This window comes from Lithobates pipiens, unplaced genomic scaffold (assembly GCF_037356315.1).
Source record: "Lithobates pipiens isolate NorthernLeopardFrog02 unplaced genomic scaffold, aLitPip1_a1.2 Scaffold_28, whole genome shotgun sequence".
In the NCBI taxonomy this organism is placed as follows: domain Eukaryota; kingdom Metazoa; phylum Chordata; class Amphibia; order Anura; family Ranidae; genus Lithobates; species Lithobates pipiens.
The window spans coordinates 164,275,755-164,297,993 of record NW_027507789.1 but is presented as its reverse complement, the minus strand read 5'-3'; the positions used below and the strand labels follow the sequence as shown (position 1 = coordinate 164,297,993).

The 22,239-nt window shown below is 43.1% G+C and overlaps 1 protein-coding gene across 3 annotated transcripts in view; it reads right to left on the bottom strand.

The window, feature by feature from the left end:
- The window catches only part of THRA (thyroid hormone receptor alpha), a 346,141-nt gene that overhangs the window by 139,187 nt on the left and 184,715 nt on the right, over positions 1-22,239 (bottom strand). For all 3 annotated transcript variants that reach the window (XM_077459824.1, XM_077459826.1, XM_077459825.1), the window contains exon 3: positions 15,362-15,598. In XM_077459824.1, the coding sequence (XP_077315950.1) occupies positions 15,362-15,414 (53 nt within the window). In that variant the 5' untranslated portion in view covers positions 15,415-15,598. The remainder of the gene's footprint in view (positions 1-15,361; positions 15,599-22,239) is intronic.

Sequence of the window (22,239 nt, the reverse complement as noted above, 5' to 3'; positions counted from 1 at the left end):
CAGAAAAAAAAAATCCCTGTATGTGCCAGGCATCATGGACCCACTCCTTGGGGGGGGCTTCATCATGGCGCCCTGCACTCCTAGTACAAAGCACTGATGTCACTGACGCTCTCTGAAGAAGGTGAGAAATAAATAGTGTCATGCCCAGCCTGAAAAGGTAGGTATATAAAAAAAAAAAAAAGAAAAAAATCATGTCTCTAGGATGTTGGGGGGATGGTGAAGGAAAGGTGGAATTGGCCCAACTTCAGACAAAACATTTTGTTATTGCTGCCCATATGCCTTCCTGTCCTGATGTAATAGGGACAGAATAAAAGCATACAACTTCTCAATGAAATGACAGAAATTACAACTTATTTTGTCCCTACTCAATCCAAAACCAAAAAATGTTTGCCATTAGGCGTTAAGTTAATTAGTTTAGGATTAGCGTAAAAGAAAGCCTAATGCTGGCCATACACTTGAATAGTGTAAGGGGGCCTAATGCTGGCGATACAATGAGTGTAGAAGAAAAAAAAAATCACCCCCACCCTTTAAAATAATAACATTTTGTTTCTTTGCAGCCTGAAATGAAAACAGGCACAGTTTTTGTTTTATCGAGCTGTATTTACTCAACTTTGTGCAACTTATAACATCCAAGTGAAAGATATAACACCAACATGTTCGGAAAAAAAATATATTCAAAAACTGAATCACCGAGTTGGAAAAAGGATCACCCCCCTCCTAAAAATGACTCGTAAACTCAATCAGGTGTAGCTAATCACCTTCTCAATGGCACGCAAAGCCATTTGACTTTCAACTGTGATCAGCTCTGGTGATTTTGATTAGCTCAGCAGGAAAATAGCTTTCTTGGAACATTGCAGTCCCAGGTAGTGGAACTGAAGCAAACAATTAACTATGGGTGGCAAGGCACTGTCAAAAGATCTCCAGGACAAAGTTGTGGACAGGCACAAGTCAGGAGATAGGTACAAAAAAAATTCAGATTTGATCAATGCATAGAAGCACAGTAAAATCTAAAGTTAAAGAGGAAGTAAACCCATCCATAAAACAGTTTCATTTCCGGCTCGCGCCAGAAATGTAAAACTCCCATTGGTTGTGCTCTCTCCCAAACTGTCAAACGATCCAATGGCTGGTGTCATAACTGATCACATGTGCGGCATCATGACACTTGTAGATTAAATAGAGTCAAAGATGGCAGCTTCCTTGGCTAAAAATGATAGGGGGGTTTACTTACAGTTTAAGAAGTGGAAGGTATTTGGTATAGCAAAGACCCTCCCTGGATCAGGACATCGCTCCAAACTGGATGCCAGGAGGAAACTGGTCAGAGAGGATACCAAGAGGCCTACAGCAACTCTGAAGCAGTTGCATGACAAAAACAAAACACACCTTAAAGATTCTGAGGTCACATGGAAAAATGTGTTATGGTCAGATGAGAATTTAATTATTTGGCCTCAACGCTTAACGGCATGTCTGGCAGAAATCCAATACAGCTCACCATCCAAATAACACCATTCCTATGGTAAAGCATGGAGGTGGTAACATCCTATTATGAGGGTGTTTCTCTGCAGCAAGGACTGGAGCACTTGTCAAGATAGAAGGAAAAATTTAGGGGGCAAAATACCATCAAATTCTTGAAGAAAATCTGTTGCCCTTTGCCAGAAAGTTGTCAATGGGAAGGTTTTCTTTCTAACATGACAATGACCCAAAGCACACAGCAAAAATTACTACACAGTGGTTAAAGGAGAAAAAGGTGAATGTCCTTGCATGGCCTAGTCAGAGCCTGGACCTAAACCCCATTGAAAATCTGTGGAATGACTTGAAGACGGCAGTACACAAATGATCACCATCAAACTTAACTGAACTTGAGCAGTTCTGCAAAGATTCGGCAAATATTGAAAGTCTAGATGTGCAAAGTTATTACAGACATATTTCAAAAGACTAACAGCTGGAATGAAAGCAAAAGGTGGTCCAACAAAATACTGACACAAGGGGGTGATGCTTTTTCCAACTCAGTGATTCTGCTTTTGATTTTTTTAAATGTTTTTCTGACATGTTGGTGTTATATCTTTCACTTGAATGTTATAAATACAGCTGGATAAAACAAAAAACTGTGTGTCTTCATTTCAGGCTGAAAAGCAACAAATGTGATTATTTTAATGGGGAGTGATTCTTTTCTATACCCACTGTACATGGCTTGACTAGTGTAATGGGGCCTAATGCTGGCCATAAGTGGCTTGAATAGTGTAAGGGGGCCTAATGCTGGCCATAAGTGGCTTGAATAGTGTAATGGGGCCTAATGCTGGCCATAAGTGGCTTGAATAGTGTAAGGGGGCCTAATGCTGGCCATAAGTGGCTTGAATAGTGTAAGGGGGCCTAATGCTGGCCATAAGTGGCTTGAATAGTGTAAGGGGGCCTAATGCTGGCCACATTTCGGCCAATTCCTGCTGAAATGTCTGCAATTTGGGACACAGGTGGCACTGTCACACCACCTAGTTCGACAAATTTCGACCCAAAATTTGAATCAGCTGGAAGGACGTTTTTCAGCTTAGGAATAGCTGCAACCAATCAGATGCAATTACTGATTGGGCAGTACAATAACCGGTGGGGAGATTCCTGTTTAGCATGGACTGCAGAATCTATTGATTTCTCTATCTTAATGTGTATGTCTAGCCTAACGGCACAGTGTAACTCTCAATGCCGGGAGCTCTGTGCAGTATTGTGTCACAGCTCTTAGCAGTCTAATTCTGTTACACTAATTGAAACTTTTTCTGACTGGTTGCTGCCAATTAAATATTGGCTGGCTGGTTGCAGTGAACTAGCTATAAACATAATGCAAGAAGGTTGTATATTTGACATTTATGCAACTTTGATTTATTTATTTAACTCCTATACAGTGCAAAAATATTCAAAGCCTTATAGAGAATCCTGAACTGTTTACATCTGTCCCCAGAGGAGTTTGCAATCTAATGACCATACCAGTCAAAGCTAATTTGCCTACCAGAATATTTTTGCATTCCAAGGAACTGATCATGTGATAAATATATTTATATACTATATATTCTCTACTAAGGAAATGCTTTAAAGCAGATCTTTACCCCGAAACACAATGTTCCCGCCCCTCCCTCTGCCCCATTTGAATATTTTTTTTAAGTGCCATTTTCTTGATTCTGCAGGGCAGGACATCCTCCTCTCTTGAGTAGATGAGAATGACGATGGGCTTTGGGACTCGGCAGGGATTTGCACATAGGCAGGTTTTCATGCGCAAGAACAGAGAAGTGAAGGAGTTCCAGGCAGAGCATTCACAGGACTATCAAAAACGTCAGAACTGGTGGAGGAGGGCAGAGCCGCAATCAAGGGGACTGAAGGTTCTCTTCACATACATCCTTGATAAAGTGGACATTGTTTCAGGAAACATGCTGGATGAATAATTAGATGTGCACAACCATTTCAACTATGTGGCTTGAAAGAAAACAATTGGACAAATGTGCCCTATCATCAGTATGTGCATTGATGTGTGCATATTAAGTCTTGTTTTCAAGATGATGTGATATACTGGCCAAAGATGGATTGAAATTTGGTGGGTTCATCAGGGACTGGCCGAATTTCAATCCATGTGTGACCACTAGGGATGCACCAATACCATTTTTTACAATGAGTACAAGTACCGATACTTTTATTTTAGTACTCGCCGATACCAATTACCGATACCTACCGCAGCGGTTTTGTTTTAACTTCAGCTGTCAGCAATGGTACTGCAGATGAAGAAACAGAAATATATAAAAGGAAACAATGGGGGTTATTTACGAAAGGCAAATCCATTTTGCACTGCAAGTGCAATTGGAAGTGCAGTTGCTCTAAATCTAAGGGGTAGATCTGAAATGAGGGGAAGCTCTGCTGATTTTATCATCCATCATGTGCAAGCTAAAATGTTTGTTTTTTTTTCCTTGCATGTCCCCATTCACATCTACAGCTACTTTACTTCCAAGTGCACTTGCAGTGCAAAGTGGATAACCCCCAATGTTTCTTTTTAGTTTAGTGTTTCAGGGCTGAGCAATGTTGGTAATAAACATTGCCGGCTGATTTTTTTTTTCTTTTTTTGACAGCTCCAATTACTGGACTCCTTTAACACTGGGGAGACCCACTGACAGCTCAAAGAGCCGAGCCTGAAAGTATCAGTTTCAGGTATCGGTGCATTTGCACGAGTACAGATACTTGTGCAAATACTCGATATCGGCACCGATACTAGTATTGGTGAAACCCTAATGGCCACTGTAGTTGTCAAGCTACCGTTCATCTGCCCTGCCCGGGAAGAAAGCATCTTGACTAGCAGCTACAACCAATGGCGCTGAGCTGTGTATTCTGACAGTGAAGTCCCCCCTGCTGTCAGAATACAATAGTGAAATTGGGAGAATTCCTTCATCCACAGGGGAATCCCCATGATAATACTGGTGTAATATACTCTACTATATATATATATATATATATATATATATATATATATACACTGTATGTATTATTATTTTTTTTATTTATTACTTTGTTGTGAGTTAGTCACCAAACCTAAATATTCCTTTTGATTACATGATACCCTAAAAAAGTTATTAATTTTGGGATATAGTGTGCCCTTGTTATATTCCCATAAAATTCTTATGCTGTATATATTTTTTTGTCGGGTACCCCTTCCTTGTATGCATAAAATATATATATATATATATATATATATATATATATATATATATATATATATATATATACACACTAACCTGGCATTTATGTTTACTGGCCATATGATAACATTAGAGCAGGATGGCAGCGGCCTCCATACCCCTAAGCCTCCTCTTGTTCACCTCCGTTTGAACGGTTAAAGTTCACTTTCGGGTGTACTGCTCCTGTGCAGAGTCCAGGGAGCAATTATTAACTCTTTCCTGACAGCACTGCTCTGTTTGATCAGCCTCTGTATGCTACAGAGCCATGACTCGGGAAAGCCTGAGCTCTACATTTACCACTTATCTGCCATTTTTCGGAGGATGCCATATAAAACATATCACATTCCACACATAATATAAAGAGGCAGCACCACTTCCATAGCATTTACATGCTTTGTATGGCATAAAACAAGGCAAATCAAAAACCTTCATAACTCAGTGACCACATATTTGAGGCAAGTGTAGGAAATGTGTATGGAAATATAATCATCCATATACAGGAATCAGCAATTGCTCTATATGTGTTATGATAGTTTCCAGTAACAGTCTGCGATTGTACACTTTGTTGGCTCTTAATGCAGACCCTCCCATGCCTAGTTTGACTTGCAGGGAATTACAACAGATTGAAACCAAGTCAACTTCAGGTAGCATTATTATGAAAATTGTTTCTATTGCTAGGTCCACTTTAAAATTCGTTTTAAACAATGGACAAGTGAGGGAAATTCTTTAGAGTGCCACTGGTCCTAAAGTGCAAGATGCCAAATTTGGAGCTTACTCTTTAGCTTTAGTTAGTGATACTCCTTTTTTCAATCAAGGCACTCTTTAAAATTGTGCACATCTCGAGACACCCCATTCTAAATGATGGAAAAAACAAAACGATGGACTAAACATAACCCAGCAACATCCGCACTCGTAGGACATCCAACGTTAGTGATTTATTCTTCTAAAGCTGTATCATTTTTGGTTAATGTCTTCTATCCATCTGTACACTCTACTCTGTACTCTGCTGAACTATCTGACATTGCTGTATCATGTTTGGTAAATGTCTTCTGCTGCCATATCTTTAAACGCCTATATTTAATGCTAGCTCTATAACAAACACTGCAATAGCAACCTTACTGGTAATTGATTCTCGACCCCATTTGGCTTGAGTGATCAAGAGGTAATTATCTTAACAACCCTAGCCTGTGCCTGTAGCTGGTCTGGTCCTGGCCATCTCCTCTCCCATATTCAGGTGCCTCAAATAAGACCCTATAATGACCAATTGAGAAATGCATGCCTGCTTACCGTATATACTCGAGTATAAGCCGAGATTTTCAGCCTCTTTTTTGAGGCTGAAAGTGCCCCCCTCGGCTTATACTCGAGTCATCGCTGTCTGCCTGCTCGATCAGCGTATCGAGCAGACAGACAGCGGCCATTCTAACATTCAAACGCCGCGCCTCCGCCTCCGCCTGTGATAGGCGGAACACTGAATTTCCCAGCAGCCTGTGTTCCGCCTATCACGGACATCGTCTCATCCTCGTACTACGGACGAGGATGAGACGATGCCCGTGATAGGCGGAACACAGGCTGCTGGGAAATTGAGTGTTCCGCCTATCACGGACATCCGATAGGCGGAACAGCAGTCAGTGGGAAATTGAGTGTTCCGCCTATCACCGACGGAGGCGCGGCTTTTGAATCCTAGAATGGCCGCCGACGAAGAGCTGAAGGACGGAGGCTCGGCTCGGGACGGGACGGGCCGGGACGGGCCGGGCCGGGACGGGACGCAGGCTGGACGGGACGCAGGCTGGACGGGACGCAGGCTGGACGGGACGCAGGCTGGACGGACACAGGCTGGACGGACACAGGCAGGCTTGACACAGGTAGGCTGCACGGACACACACACACACACACACACACACACACACACACACACACACGGATGCATGGACACACACACACACACACACACACACACACACACGGATGCATGGACACACACACACACACACACGGATGCATGGACACACACACAGGGATGGATGGACCCACAGGGATGGACGGACACACAGGGATGGACAGGCATGTCTCACCCTCGGCTTATACACGAGTCAATAATTTTTTCCAGTTTTTTGGGGGTAAATTGGGGGCCTCGGCTTATATTCGGGTCGGCCTATACTCGAGTATATACGGTACTCTCCCTATAAATTTAAAGAAGCTTATAGGGTGGCGCAGACAGGGGCAAGGAGCAGACACCATGTCTCTTTCCTGAGTGGCTCTGTCACAAGTGATGTGCAGTTTCACCGTCACAGTTTTAAGAAAGCTGGATAACTAAAGCTGGATGAAGATACAACAAGAACTCTGGTCCACTCTGAAAGATGACAAGTAAACCAGTATTTGACATTTATTTTATAGTAAGTCAGATTCCCACTCTCTATCCACTAACATGCTCCTTCTTCTCTTCCTTCTTACATCAGTGTCTTCTCTCAAATTATCCTTACTCTACCCCTCCTCTCTACCCTGCAGCATGCATATATCACCCTCACTCCTACCCTCTCCCTACTACTGCACCCATCATTGCATGCATTTGCTGCACTCACATGCTAACATAAACTCCAGGGCCATTAGACATGTGCGCTCGTGCACATCCCACTCCCATCTTGCCTTCCTTACCCTCCTCCTTACATTTCTCCTAATCCTGGTCTGCCATTTTCCAACTACAAGCCACATATCAAATACCCCTCCTCCTCTGACAACCACCGTAATCCACTCTGTTTAATCTCCCTGTATCCTCAAAGTAGCACACCAATCTCAAGCGCCCTTTGGAATGCCTGCTCCATCTGTAACAAGCTAACATCTGTACATGACCTCTTCATCTCTCATGGCTTTAACATACTCTCCTTACCTGAAACCTGGCTTCAAAATTTTGATTCAGCTTCTCCTGCTACCCTCTCCCATGGTGGTCTCCATTGGACTCACTCCCCCAGACCCAATGGACAGAAAGGAGATGGAGTTGGATTCCTTATAGCCCCACAAAGCACCTCCTATCCCTCCCTCTCTATCCGCTTCTTCTTTTGAGATGCACTGTATTCGTCTGTTTCCTCCTATTTCTCTGAGGATTGCAGCAATTTATTGGCCTCCTGGACCGGTATCTTGATTTCTTGATGACTTTGCTGCCTGGTGACCCTACTTTCTCTCCTCTGAAATACCCACCATCGTTCTTGGTGACTTCAACCTTCCTGTCAATGTGAACAGCCCAACTACAGCTCAACTTCTCAACTTAACCTCATCTTTTGACCTAACCCAATGGACACATACTTCCACTCACTCCAATGGTAATACCCTTGACCTTGTATTCTCCCATCTGTGAAATCCTGGCAACCTCACCAACACCCCCTTTCCTCTCTCTGATCACAAGCTCATCAGTTTCACTGTATCCCTGCCTCCAACCACCCATCCCTCCAAGCAGCAAACAATTACTTGTAGGAACCTTCGCCACTTTAACCCTTCTCTTCTATGTTCTGCCACCTCTGTCTACAAAGGTTCACGCTCATCATCACTAGATGCACTTGCTCCTCTAACCACACGCAGAATCAGGCCCTGACCGTTACAACCCTGGCAAACTGACAACACTAGAAATCTCAAGAGACACTGCCGTGCTCTTGAACGACTGTGGCGTAAAACCAAATGCCTGCAAGACGTCACCCTATATAAATCTTCTCTTCTAAAATACAATTCCTGCCTCCATGCTGACAAACAAACCTACTTTGTCTCTCTTATTAATACCTTGTCATCCAGTCCCTGTGGGCTCTTCTTAACCTTTAACTCTGTGCTTCATCCCCCCACCCCCTCTACTCACTAACTCACTCACTGCCCAAGAGATTGCCAATCACTTCAAAAGTCAAGATTGATGCAATTCGTGAGGACACCTCCACTGTGCGTACATCTTCCCCACCCAACATACCTTGCCTAACAGCACATTTAACACGCTCCTCTTTGGAATTGGTTACTACTGAAGAGGTTACAAAACTTTTCTCAGATGCCCACCTAACCAATTGTTCCTTGGATCCTGTTCCCTCACAACTACTATGGTTACCCTCTTTTATCCTATGCTCCCTCACTCACATCTTCAATCTCTCCCTCTCTAATGATACCTTCCCCTCCTCTCTAAAACATGCGCAGATCACTCCCATACTTAAAAAGCCCTCATTGGACCCCACCAACCTGAACAACTTAAGACCCATCTCATTGCTCCCATTCACCTCTAAACTTCTAGAACGATTTGTCTACAACCTTCTTAGCTCTTACCTCAGTGAAAATAACCTTTTTGCCATTGCTTTCGCTCGCAGCACTTCGCGGAAACTGCCTTACTAAAATTCATTAACAATTTACTTACTGCTAAAACCAACAGCCAGTACTCCATACTCCTACTACTTGACCTCGCTGTGGCCTTTGATACTGTTGACCACCCACTCCTTCTCGAAAAACTCCATTCCCTTGGCCTCCAAGGTTATGCTCTACCCTGGTTCTCTGCCTATCTATCATAGCGCTCCTTCAGTATAACCTTCAACTCTGTCTCCTCTCCATTGCCCCTTTCTGTGGGAGTCTCCAAAGCTCTATTCTTGGACCTCTTCTCTTCTCTATCTACATCTCCTTCCTTGGTCACTTGATAACTACCCACAGCTTCCAATACCACTTATACGCAGATGACACCCAAATCTATCCGTCGACTCCTCACCTGACTCCTTCAGTCTCCTCTCGCATTACTAACTGACATATCAGCATAGATGTCACACCACTTCCTTAAACTAAATCTCTCTAAAACTGAGCTAATAATATTCCCCCCCACCCGTGCCCCCCTCCCTGACTTTTCCATCAAAATCAACAATGCAACTATCAGTCCCTCCCCTCACGCCAGGATACTAGGTGTAATCCTAGACTCTGACTTGTCATTTCAGCCTCAAGTCCAATCATTGTCAAAAGTTTGTAGGATTCACCTCTGAACCATCTTTAAAAGCTCCTCATTCACTCCCGTGTTATCTCTCGCCTTGACTATTGCAACCTCCTTCTCACCTTCTCATTGGCCTGCCTCTTCATAGGCTATCCCCTCTTCAGTCTATTATGAATGCTGCTGCCAGTCTCATCCACCTTACCAACTGCTCAGTGTCTGCCAACCCTCTCCTCTAATCCCTACACTGGCTCCCAATCACCCAGCGAATTAAATTCAAAATACTAAGCACAACATACAAAGCCATTCACAACTCTGCCCCGAGCTACATCACCAACCTTGTCTCTAAATATCACCCAATCTGTCTGCTCCGCTCTTCTCAAGACCTTCTGCTCCCATGCTCATCTCCAGGATTTCTCTAGAGCCTCTCCCATTCTCTGGAACTCGCTACCTCAACCTGTCCAGCTATCCCCTACTCTTGCTACCTTCAGGCGATCCCTGAAAACTCATCACTTCAGGGAAGCGTATCACATCTCCAACTAATCTTTTACCACTTCCATCAGCTCATTCCCCGCAGCTACTACCTTTTGTACCACCTGCCCCACCCTATTATATTGAAAGCTCTTCTGAGCAGGGCCCTCTTAATCCTCTTATATTTTATTGTATTATAACTGTATTGTCTCTCTTTTATATAGTAAAGCGCTGCGTAAACTGTTGGAGCTATATAAATCCTGTATAATAATAATAAAGCAAATTTTGCACACTGATACTGACCATTATTCCAACATTTCTCTTTTCACTCAGTTTCTTGCCCTCACTAAGCTAATGTGACCCCAGTATTGGCAGAGAGGGGCAAACAAGGATGCTGTGTATTAGGGGTCAACCAATATAGTCTTTTCAGGGCCGATACCGATTTTCGGGCCACCTCTCAGGCCAATAGCCAATTACAGGTGCTGTCACTTGCCACTATCACCTGCCACCCATATGCAGCTTGTCACTACTTACACTACTTCTGGCAGCCTCTCCTCTGCGTCTGAGCGGGTGGTGAGAGATGACGTAACTATCGTTCTGCTTGCCCACGGTTGCAGCTCTGTCAAGAGCAGTCTTCTCAGCAGTGCTGTAGGGAAGGCAACAGCAGGGATGCAAGGCGGGCAGTGAGAGATGATGTCATCCCTCTGATGCCCGCCGCACTGCTGACAGATTGGCAGAGACTGCAGTGAGCGCCGCACAGGGACAGGTGGAGGAGGTCTGACCAATATCGGTAAGTGCCTGACAGAATATTTGAAAAATTTGAATATCGGCCCCCAATAAGCGGCCGCTCTGATAATTAGTGGGCCCGCCACTGTGCAGGCACCTGACATCCTCCTTATCAAAACGATGAAATCAATGGTTGATAGGAGGTGGCTAGAAGGTTGTAATGGTGCAACAATGAAAACCTGTGGCTTTGTATAACTAAAAGGCACGCTTAATCCACCTGATGGCTTGTATACAATTTCTGGGCAATTTGTAGGCATTTTGCCAAGGCACCCTGGTTGAAAAAGGTTGCCCTATGTCTACAGTGTAGATAAGTGACTTTGGGGTTCTCTGGAAAGCACTGTGTAATATGTTAGTTCTATATAAATAAGAACTATAAATTTACTCGTGACAGATTGTTCCATGCTTCTAGCCTGTTGGACTGCAGAGCATGCTGAGATGTGAACATGACGCCGTGCCCTGGCATGAAATTAATGATTCTCAAGCTACCTACATTTTCAAAGCTTGTATTGAACTGTCGTACAGCAAGCGGCAGGTTGCCTTAGGGGCCTAAAGTGAAGATAAGCACACTACAATAACACAAGAAGAGTTGCAATGTGATTCAACCTTTGTTTTCAGCAGCAGAGGGTTTTACTGGCAAGCATGTAAAGCCATGGTACTGTAAAGGAATACTATTGTATATCTGTATGTAAAGCCTATAAACCTGCAAGTGTTAGCTAGCTTTTGCTATGCATGCAGTAATCCCAAACCGGTAAACTAGAAATAGAGTGCCTTCAAGACGGCTGACAGCTCAGAACGATGCCTCCCATCACTGTGATTTGCAGAAATAAGCCAACGTGTAATTACAACAGTTCCTTCCTGTTAGTAAAAGACAGTCATTCAGACAATCCATATGTTGCCTAACCCTAGTTCAGTTTTCAGAAGATAAAGTGGCTGGTAGACTTTAACCTCCACATATAAAACGAACGCTAGTAATGTACTGTAAATGTTTTTATAGCGGGCCATCCAGACCGCCAAACATTTATATAACTCCAGCGTCCCAAGTTCTATTTGTATCTAAACTAACCCTATAACATAACTCCATCCCAGAAGAAAATAACCCTTTTAGCAAAAACCCCACATGTATAGGTTCCTCCAGCTAGAACAATTCTAAACGCGTGGGAGAATGTTAAAAAGTTCAAACCCTTGCTGTCAGATTTGTCATCATCCACATATGATAGAAAAGCAGATCTCAATCACAAACAAAAACGGCTCTGCTCCTATGATCCAAGAGTAGCTTTCATTACTATGCGTACATCATAACGATGGAACGGTCAGCGTTGGCACACGCACAGTATGACTCCAATCATTTTCAAGCAGAGCGCCACAGACCAAAACATTACTCTGAGCTGCAACTTAAAAAAGTACATTTTTTTTCCAAGCTACCAGTGTGCGTAGACCGATGCCTACAGTAAGCATAGTAACTCACAGCAGCCAATCAACAATTCATTTCATGGACCAACTTAGTCTATTCTGAAAGGTGACATGACAGGAGAAAACTACATTGGCTGCTATGAGTTGCTTACACTTCGCACACCTTTTTTTTTGCTTTTAATACTGTCTTATAAAAAAGCGGCATACTTTAAAAAAAGTCACCTTAATTTAAAATACTAACAATAGTTACAGGTACATACACTATATTGTGAAAAGTATTGGGACACCTGCCTTTACACGCACATGAACTTTAATGGCATCCCAGTCTTAGTCCGGAGGGTTCAATATTGAGTTGGCCCACCCTTTGCAGCTATATCAGGTTTGACTCTTCTGTGAAGGCCGTCCACAAGGTTTAGGAGTGTGTCTATGGGAATATTTGACCAATCTTCCAGAAACGCATTTGTGAGGTCAGACGCTGATGTTGGACAAGAAGGCCTGGGTTGCAGTTTCCACTCAAATGTGTCCCAAAGGTGTTCTATCGGGTTGAGATCAGGACTCTGTGCAGGCCAGTCAAGTTCCTCCACCCCAAACTCACTCATACATGTCTTTATGGATCTTGCTTTAAGCACTGGTCCAAATCATTTGGTGGGGGGAGGGGGAAGGGGTGAGTTTGTTTTTCGGGGGTTGGGTTTGGTCCCTTAGTTCCAGTGAAGGGAACTCTTAAGGTGTCAGCATACCAAGACCTTTTGGAAAATTTCATTTTCCAACTTTGTGAGATGGCCCCTTCTTGTTCCAACATGACTGAGCACCAGTGCACAAAGCAAGGTCCATAAAGACATGTGAGTTTGGGATGGAGGAACTTGACTGGACTGCACAGAGTCCTGAAATCAACCCAGTAGAACACCTTTTGAATGAAGTAGAGCGGAGACTGTGAGCCAGGCCTTCTAATCCAACATCAGTGCCTGCCCTCACAAATGTGCTTCTGGAAGAATGGTCAAACATTCCCATAGACACACTCCTAAACCTTGTGGACAGCCTTCCCAGAAGAGTTGAAGCTGTTATAGTTGCAAAGGGTGGGCCAACTCAATATTAAACCCTACAGACTAAGATGCCATTAAAGTTCATGTGTGTGTAAAGGCAGGTGTCTCAATACTTTTGACAATATAGTGTATGTCTACATCTCTTAACCTGCAAAAGAAAACTAGATTTCTTAGCACAAACATGACAGCACCGTCTTGGGTAAGCTCTGCCTCCCCTTCCCATAGCCGTCTGGGCAGTCCATAAAAATAAATAAGGATAGGGCCTCCCACTTTCATTCATACCGGATATATGGATCATTTTGCATTTCTTACCTTACACAATGTCCCCACAGGTTTCCTCTCTGTTGGATGACCAGTTCCCTGAAGTCACTTTCTTTAACTAGTTGTTCGACTGACACCCCACTAACATCGCATACAATGCAGGCCTGGGGGTCCTGTACTGTAAATGATGACATTGAGCGTCCATCCACATTCTGAACCAGGAGAGGAAAAGGCCGATCCGTCAGCTGCTACAGGATGAGGTGTAAGGCAAGTATTTATCTTGATTACAACCTCCTAGGCTAAATAAGTATTATAGCGTGTGTGGTTTTGGGTGGATACATTGTTCATCGTTTCTCTTTGTATATGAAGCAAGAACAACTGACCTTCAAATAAAATGCCGGCTGCCTGGCTATCATGTTGGCCTGTCCCTCTGAGTTACTAATCAAGAACAAGTATTCAGAATAGGACTTCTGATGTTCCTTATCTAATTACTCATTCTGGGTCAGTGACACAGAAAGTACTGAAACCAAAGGGTCAGCATAACAGCCAGGCAACTGTCATATTTATAAAGAGATCAATAATGGCAGCCTCCATGCTCTTCTCTGGAACTGAATAGTTTAAGGAGCAGCAGGTTTAGAATTATCAGCAGGATTCCTTGCTTGGACTACTGCATTAGCAATGAGCTGTGTGCTGAAGAATATCGCTCACTTATATTCCATTTTTAAAATGTTCCGATAAGATCCTGAAATATTTTCATAGTCCATAATCCAAGAATGTCATTAAATCTTTTATATATGTTGTCTTGAACTTGATGTTCTCTATACCCCTTAAAAAAACCAAAAAAAAACCTGTACTGATAGAAATATGGAGACTGCCATTGACGATCTTTTTCTAAAAATGCAAACTGCTTGGCTGCCTCTGTAGTTAAGACTTTCTGACTCACTGAATACTAATGAACGCACAGCCGGCAAAGTCAGGGAGATGGCAGAAATCCCGACCTGCAGTGTATCAGAATAACAGTTTTAGTACAATGGCCAGACAACTAGTCTTTTCAGAAGGACTGGCAGTTCACTTATTATCTTTGCAGAAATGTTTTAATGTCAACCCATTGTGAAATACAGATTAAGACTTCCATTGCTAGTCTCCTTCTGAAAATACTAACCGCCTGGCTATTATGCTACTCACTAGCTGCAGTACTTCCAGGAGTATTGATCTCCAAGGTCCCTTGCAGCTCCCACTGGCTTCTCCCGATGACCTACATGTCTCTACTGTCTCAAATATTGATGTGAAGGTCAATGCAAAGAACCAGCGAGAACTGTAGGAGACTCAGGAGGTGGACACTGGTTTGCTAGTGAACTTTGGGAGACCATATCTTTCAGTGGGAGCAAAGGAAAAGTAAGTATGTCACTTTTTTACAGGTACATGCTTGCTTGATACAGGGCGCTTTAAATAAGGGTCTGCATCAGACATCCACTAGGTGGCGTGTGTTGTATTTAAACTTTGCTTTTGGCTGTTTCACTCTACAGTACAGCAAGCCAGCTTCTCACATGTACATTTATGAAATGCAGATGAAATATCTCTAGGGCTCGGAACACTCCTTGATGATGGGAAATTGTCTTGGGTGCACAGACACTCCAGCTTGCATATAGAAAACATGAAGTAACTGATCTAGTGTGACTGCCTACATTCCAGACTAGACGCATGCATTCCATTACCAGCCCTAGAGAAGCAATCTCAGGTGACTAACAATGTATGGAGCTTTTTACCTTTTTTCATCTGGCTCTGACAAGCAGTCCAGCCCGCTAAGATTCTGGTCCATTCAACGTAATTCCATCCAGAACCAATCAGAAGAGACCAAGGCGGGCTCCGCCCCCAGCTGCCCGATGTTCATGGGACACGGCCGTGTTCACATGGAGGCTGGTTCTACGATGTCCCCGGACAGACCATTCCCTCTTCAGTCAGAGGGGGGCATAGAGATAGGGCCTCGTTTCCTAAGGGGTCCCCTGAAAGAAAAAAGCAGAAAAAAAAAATAAGACAATGACTATTTCCATGCATCAACCTGAGATATGAAATAACTATGAACACATACAGAACAAAAGTCATTTATAATGTATAGATTATGTTTATAATCACTTCATTTTCTATGCTGGATTAGTGGAAGGCTCAGCAAATTTGGGTGCTGGACCTTATTATAGCAATTATACCAAAAATGTGCTGGTTTTATCCAAACTTTGTCCAGGTGACCCCAATGAAGGTCTCACATCAGAGGTCTACAAAAGTCAGAAAGTAAGTTCTATGTTTCTGACCGGAGAGTGGTGTCTGAGCCGATCTTGATGCAGACAGAATATAAAAAGAAGCTCTAAAATCAATTCCAAAGTAACACAATGACTTCTAGAAGAAGAGAAGTGCTGCCTTCAGTCACTACTGATCCCGATTACAGGTGAGGAGATTTCAGGGAACGTTTCCTGAATACAAATTACTCTCTACAAAAGGATATTGGGTACTGCCATTTTTACATGTCAGGCTTGTAAAATGTATGAGGCCTGGCTAATTCCAACTCATCTCAATTCACTCCTATGGGCTCAACATATTGACCAGACCACCAGCCTTTACTGGTAAGCAGATCCTGTTCACCAGTAGGTGTACTGGTGCAGTAAAGGTCTGGTTATTGCTTTGAACATGCAGTGACGGGAATTCACTTACAGGCCTGTCATGTAAAAATGACGGTACTTCATAAATTCCTTCTACTTTAATCTCCACTGAGAAGAAGCAATTAAGGGGAAATATGATAACCTTGAAAAAAAATGCATAAAAAGGTTCACTAAGTAAACTTGGTTTACGTAGAAGTATAAAAGGCTAACTTTTTTCTTTCGTTTTGGATAGAGTGGAGAGGGATTAGAACACCTATCCGGGTTTCATTGCTGTCTGTGCCCCGGTTAGGGAGATTCGTCCTCTCTATTTGATCTATTTATAATTATCACCAAGAGTGAAAGAAAATGCTAAATTGTGGGTTGTCACCAGAACAGGAACAGAGGGGAAATCTTCCAATGAGGGCACCAGATGACAACCAGGAATCCCCTCACTTTGGAGGGATTTCTGCAATTTGCCAAAGATGGTTACAAACCTTCCTTACTCTACATAATAATAAGAATACATAAAAAAAAAAAAAAAAAAAAAAAAGAGTAAAGCACTGTACACATGATCAGAACATTGTACAAAAAATACTGCTTTTGATGCAATCATATGATAATCTGATTGTTAGTACACAGCATAGTTTTTGTCTGAAAATACAACACAAATACATTAATTTCCAAATTTTTATTTGAGAATTTTCGTACTTTAGTAACCTATTTGTTTTTCGATATGGAGACTAGCATCCAAAAAATAAATAAATAAATAAAAAAAGGACGATCATTTGTCAGATCTCATCATGTGAGACTTAAGTCATGGGAAGCCTTTATATAAGCCTATGCCACACCTAAATAAACATCAGAGAGAGCTGGTGGGGTTTGAGTTTCTGGCAGACACTAGTGAAAGCCTGAAGACATCCTATCAATACATTTTGCAGATGTCAAAAGGCTTATGGAGAACATGAAACATGAAAAATGATCCTTCATACCCACTGATACCTATGCAAAATATTTGAAGGTTTGAGACCCATGGCCGGACTACAATGAGCACTTACGCCTAGACCGGACACTCCTCTCACTGTTATTGATTGCTCAGAGCAAGATGGACACCACTGACAGATGGGTCCAATGGGACCTTCCATACCTACCCCTCTCCCTTCCTCCCCTCAGTACTATCCTGAATTCTTCTTTTTATTTTATTTTTATTTTTTTTACCAATAAAGATTTTTATTGAGCAAAATTAAAGAACATATAAAGTAATGCAGCAGTTTATAACATAAATTCAGTATTAGGTAAACTAATTACATATGAGCTTGGTACAAATAGATGTATAATATCGTTAACATCTTCAACAACTGTTGCATTTATAATTGAGCATTAGTATTCTTCGTTCGCTATGAGGAAGCCCATTGGTTTCAAGAAGCAGCGGAAGAGTCGGGGCTTCATTAGATCAAAAAGAAAATAAGACTGAAAATAAAAAGACATTATATGGTCTAAACAATAAAAGGAAAAGTACACAGGGTCAGGTAGGGGTCGGGAGTACCCCCTTGGGGGTGTCAGGTATAGTTCCAATCCCTGATTGGTGGGATATAAACAACAGATATATAGTGGTCAAATGTCTGTATATATTCGGTCTGTGAAAGACTATCTAATGCTACAGAATATTTGAACTGGAACCAGGCAGACCATGTTTTGATGGAACTATAGCGAGTGTTTCTTCCGTTTTCAGAATGTGGTTTACCGTGTGGGCCCGGTCTCAGGTTTAGTCGCGATATCCAAGTTGCTTAGATCGTTTAGAGGAGAATGATGAGTGGCTTACGCCTGTGCCTGATTGTTTATCAAACTTGCCCTTCTCCATCGATGGTTTGGCTGGGGATGTGTTTGGTGTGAGTACAGGGTGCAGAAATCGGGTATTTCACCTAGCATTTGCAGGACATATTGTTTCCCATGTGCAGTGGCTTGTAAAGCAAAGTGGAAGCACCATTTTTATACTATGCCTTTTTCTCTGAGGACGCCCAGCAGGGGTCGCATGGCCCTCCTATTCTGCAGAGCCAGGTATTGATATAGAGTGATTGTGCTTTCGTTGAATATAATTTGATCGTTCTTTCTGGTCTGGTTAAGTATTTCTTCTTTCAGAGGGAAGCTCTGGATACAACATACTATGTCCCTGGGGGAGCTGTCAGGAGGTTTCATTCTCAGAGCTCTGTGAGTCCTTACAAATTCAATGGGAGAGTCTGCAGGTTTTTCCATGACATTATTAACCGCTTATCGCTCGTCGGTCATCATATGATGGCCATGTTGGGTGGCTCTTGTTCTGGGCGGGCGTCATATGAAGTCAGTTTTTAAACAGTCATGCACACAATCTTGTGCATGCAGCCCTGTACCTGGGTTTCCCTGCATCCAATTCGCATAGCAGGAAATTGTGACCAGCTTTCTATGGAGCCGGTTCACACATTTCCGCAGCAGGTCTGATGCAATTTGCAGGAAAAATGTGTTATTGCAGGTCCGAATTCAGCGCAAAATTCAGGCTTAAATCGGACCTAGAAGGGTGAACCAGCACGCACCAGACCCCTGCTGTGCGATGGATGCGGCTCCATGCTCTCTTTTGTTGTAATATTTGTACATACCAATGCTTTGCATGGAGGTTCGCTGTACCTTGCTTACAAAACTCAATAAAACTCATTCTGATAAAAAAAAACAATAAAAAAAAAGGGCAGTGAAAATGTGGTCTTCTACAGCAGTGGTTCTCAACCTCAGTCCTCAATTACCCCCAACAGGCCATGCTTTCAGGTTTTCCATTATCTTGCACATGTGCTTTAAATCAGAGTCAATGGCTTGGTATTTTGGACAGCTAAGAGAAATTCCCAAAACATGGCCTGTTGGCGGTACTTGAGGACCGAGGTTGAAAACCACTGTTCTACAGGTACAAGGTGTAGCCAACATGGTAGAGTGCATAAAATAGAGCTGGATATGTTTCTGGTTATTGATCCAAAGCTATATCATATAATAGAAGGTATAAGCTCCAATTTCTTATGGTAACTGGAGGATTCTGCCTCCAGTCTTGAATTTAACTGAACAGTGTGCTCTACTAGTGAGATCAGACTTCACGCACACATATAGATCTTTCCCTGGTGAAATCCACCCTCCAGCATACAGGTTGGTCTTTCCCCAGTGAGTTCCAACCTCCAACACACATATAGGTCTTTCCCCAGTGAAATCCAACCTCCAGCATACAGGTTGGTCTTTCCCCAGTGAGTTCCAACCTCCAACACACATATAGGTCTTTCCCCAGTGAAATCCAACCTCCAGCATACAGGTTGGTCTTTCCCCAGTGAGTTCCAACCTCCAACACACATATAGGTCTTTCCGAAGTGAGGTCCCACCTCAAGCACACGATAGTTCTTTCTCTAGTGAGATACCACACCCAGCATGCACAATGGTTTCTCCAGAGAGAGAGTCCACCTTCAGCACATATACATCAGGCTTTTTACTTTTCTTTCCCTCCGTACACACATCTCCATTCCCCTCCAGAGGCTCCCCACTGTGCTAGACCACACTCCCAGCATACAAATAGCAGGTTGCACTTTGTCCATTTTCTCCCCACAGACATTGTAAGGAGAGCCCAGACACACAGGGGTTGATTTATCAAAGGCGAATAAGATGTTTCACATTGCAAAGGAAGATTTCACCAAAGATTTGTGACTGTTCTGCAATTTCACTCTACAAAGTACATTTATTTGAGCCATTTGGTTGAACTCGGTGTTCAATTTTATTTTTTTTAAGTTCATCTTCTGGCATTGCTCGCAGACACCTGCATGAACAGCTCTAAGTAACAAGAATCCGCCAGTCATTACTAGTTGTCATGTCAGCTGGTTTTCATTTTTTCCGGTTTAGATTTGGTTGAACTTGATGAGCTGTACTTTTTCAACCTGAGTAATTATGTAACTGTGAAAAGTGGATAACTCCTTTAACTTGAATGGTTGTCATGGGCAACATCTCCACATTCTTCTTCCTCTAGTTTTCAAACACTAGTCCTTACTGTCTTTACCTGTGACCTAAAGGGTTAGATCCCCTCTACCAAAAAATTGCCTATGCAGGTAAAGGGTGCCGTTAGATAAAAACAAAGTTGAATAATGCCCTTATTACAGGTGTGGGTCATAGTTACATAGTTAGTAAGGTTGAAAAAAGACACCAGTACATCCAGAGTGAGTGTCTACAATTGCCCCAACCCCTGTACATTGCACACTCACATTGGTCCCTACCCTCAAGGAGCCCACAATCCAAGGTCCCCATTCATATACTAGGGCCAATTTTGGACAGAAGCCAATTAACCTACCTACATGTCTTTGGAGTGTGGGAGGAAACCGGAGTACCTGGAGGAAACCCACGCAGGCACAGGGAGAACATGCAAACTCCAGGCAGGTAGTGTCATGGTTGGGATTTGAACCAGCGACCCTTTTTACTGCTAGGTGAGAGTGCTACCCATTACACCACTGTGCTGCCTTACATTTATTTAGATAGCTGAAGCTACCTGAAGCCTGGCGAAAAAATTCCCAGAGATGGCAACTAGGAGGTTAAGTCACTTCCAGCTAATTCAAACCCCCTCACATGCTCTCTCTCCCTATCCCTGTAGCTCTGAACTCAGATAAGATAGTGGACAACACGTATGCGGGGGGGGGGGGGCTGGGTTGCGTCTGTGATGGTGGGTCTGATCTGTAATGGCTGGGAGTGTCTGAGAAACTTCCTAGCAGCAAGGCAGGACAGGATCATGCCATCTCCGGGAGTTCTTTGACCAGGCTTCAGGAGGTACGGTACGTAAATGGCCTACACCTATGGCAAGGGCATTATACAACTTTATTCAGTACTGCACTGTTTGTTTTTATCTACAGACACCCCTTATCTGCATAAGCAGTTTTTGGTAAAGGTGAACTAAATAACCCTTTGTCAGGATCCCTTGGCTGCGTACCATTACGGGGTAAGGACCATGCAAAGCCGCAGATGGACTCTGGTGGCAAGAAAGCGCCCTGAAGCGATTCAGTTCGCATAGGTAGCGCTATACAAGTCACTCACCATTAATTTTATTGGTGTAGAACGTAAAGTTAACCATTTGCCGTCCACCCACCCTCAAATGACAGAGGGCCGGTGCGGCTCTCGTTCTGGGTGAATGTCACATGATGGCTCTTTAACCATGTTATCGGCTGTGTCCGATCACAGCCGGTCACATGTAAACACGGAAGAGCCATATATCGGCTCTCCTCGCCTCACACTGACAGAGTGTGTGGCGAGGAGAGCCAATCAGTGGCATCTCCTCCCAGGGGAGAACAGGGAAGGTAATTAGGGCACTAATTATTAATGCCCTGATTACAGGAAAGCTGCAGCAGTGCCAGCAATCAGTGCCAAAGAGTGCCACCAATCAGTGCCCATGAGTGCCCATCAGTGACAGAAATCAGTGACACAAATCAATGACCAATACTGGTACCAGTTAGTGCTGACTTTTAGTGTCAATCAGTGCCTGCTCATCTGTGCTGTCCATCAATTCCCATCAGTGCTGTCCATCAGTTCCCAACCAGTGCCGTCTATCAGTTTTTCATTAGTTCGGCATAATAGCGCTACCTATAAGTAACCATCAGGGCAGAATAATAGTGCAGCCTCATCAGTGCCCTTCGGTGCTCCCTCATCAGTGCAGCCTATCAGTGCCGCCTCATCAGCGCACGTCAGTGAAGGAAAAAAAAAATTACTTATATACAAAATTTACAGAAACTAAGAAAAACTTTTTTTTTCAGTCTTTTTTTCTTTTTTTTTGTAAAAAATAAAAAACCCAGCAGTGATTAAATACACCAAAAGAAAGCTCTATTTGTGTAAAGAAAATTATTAAAAATGTAATTTGGGTACAGTGTTGCATGACCGCGCAAATTTCATTCAAAGTGTGACAGCGCTGAAAGCTGAAAAATGGCCTGGGCAGGAAGGGGGTGAAAGTGCGGTGTATTGAGGTGGTTAAATAAACTTCAGTGGGA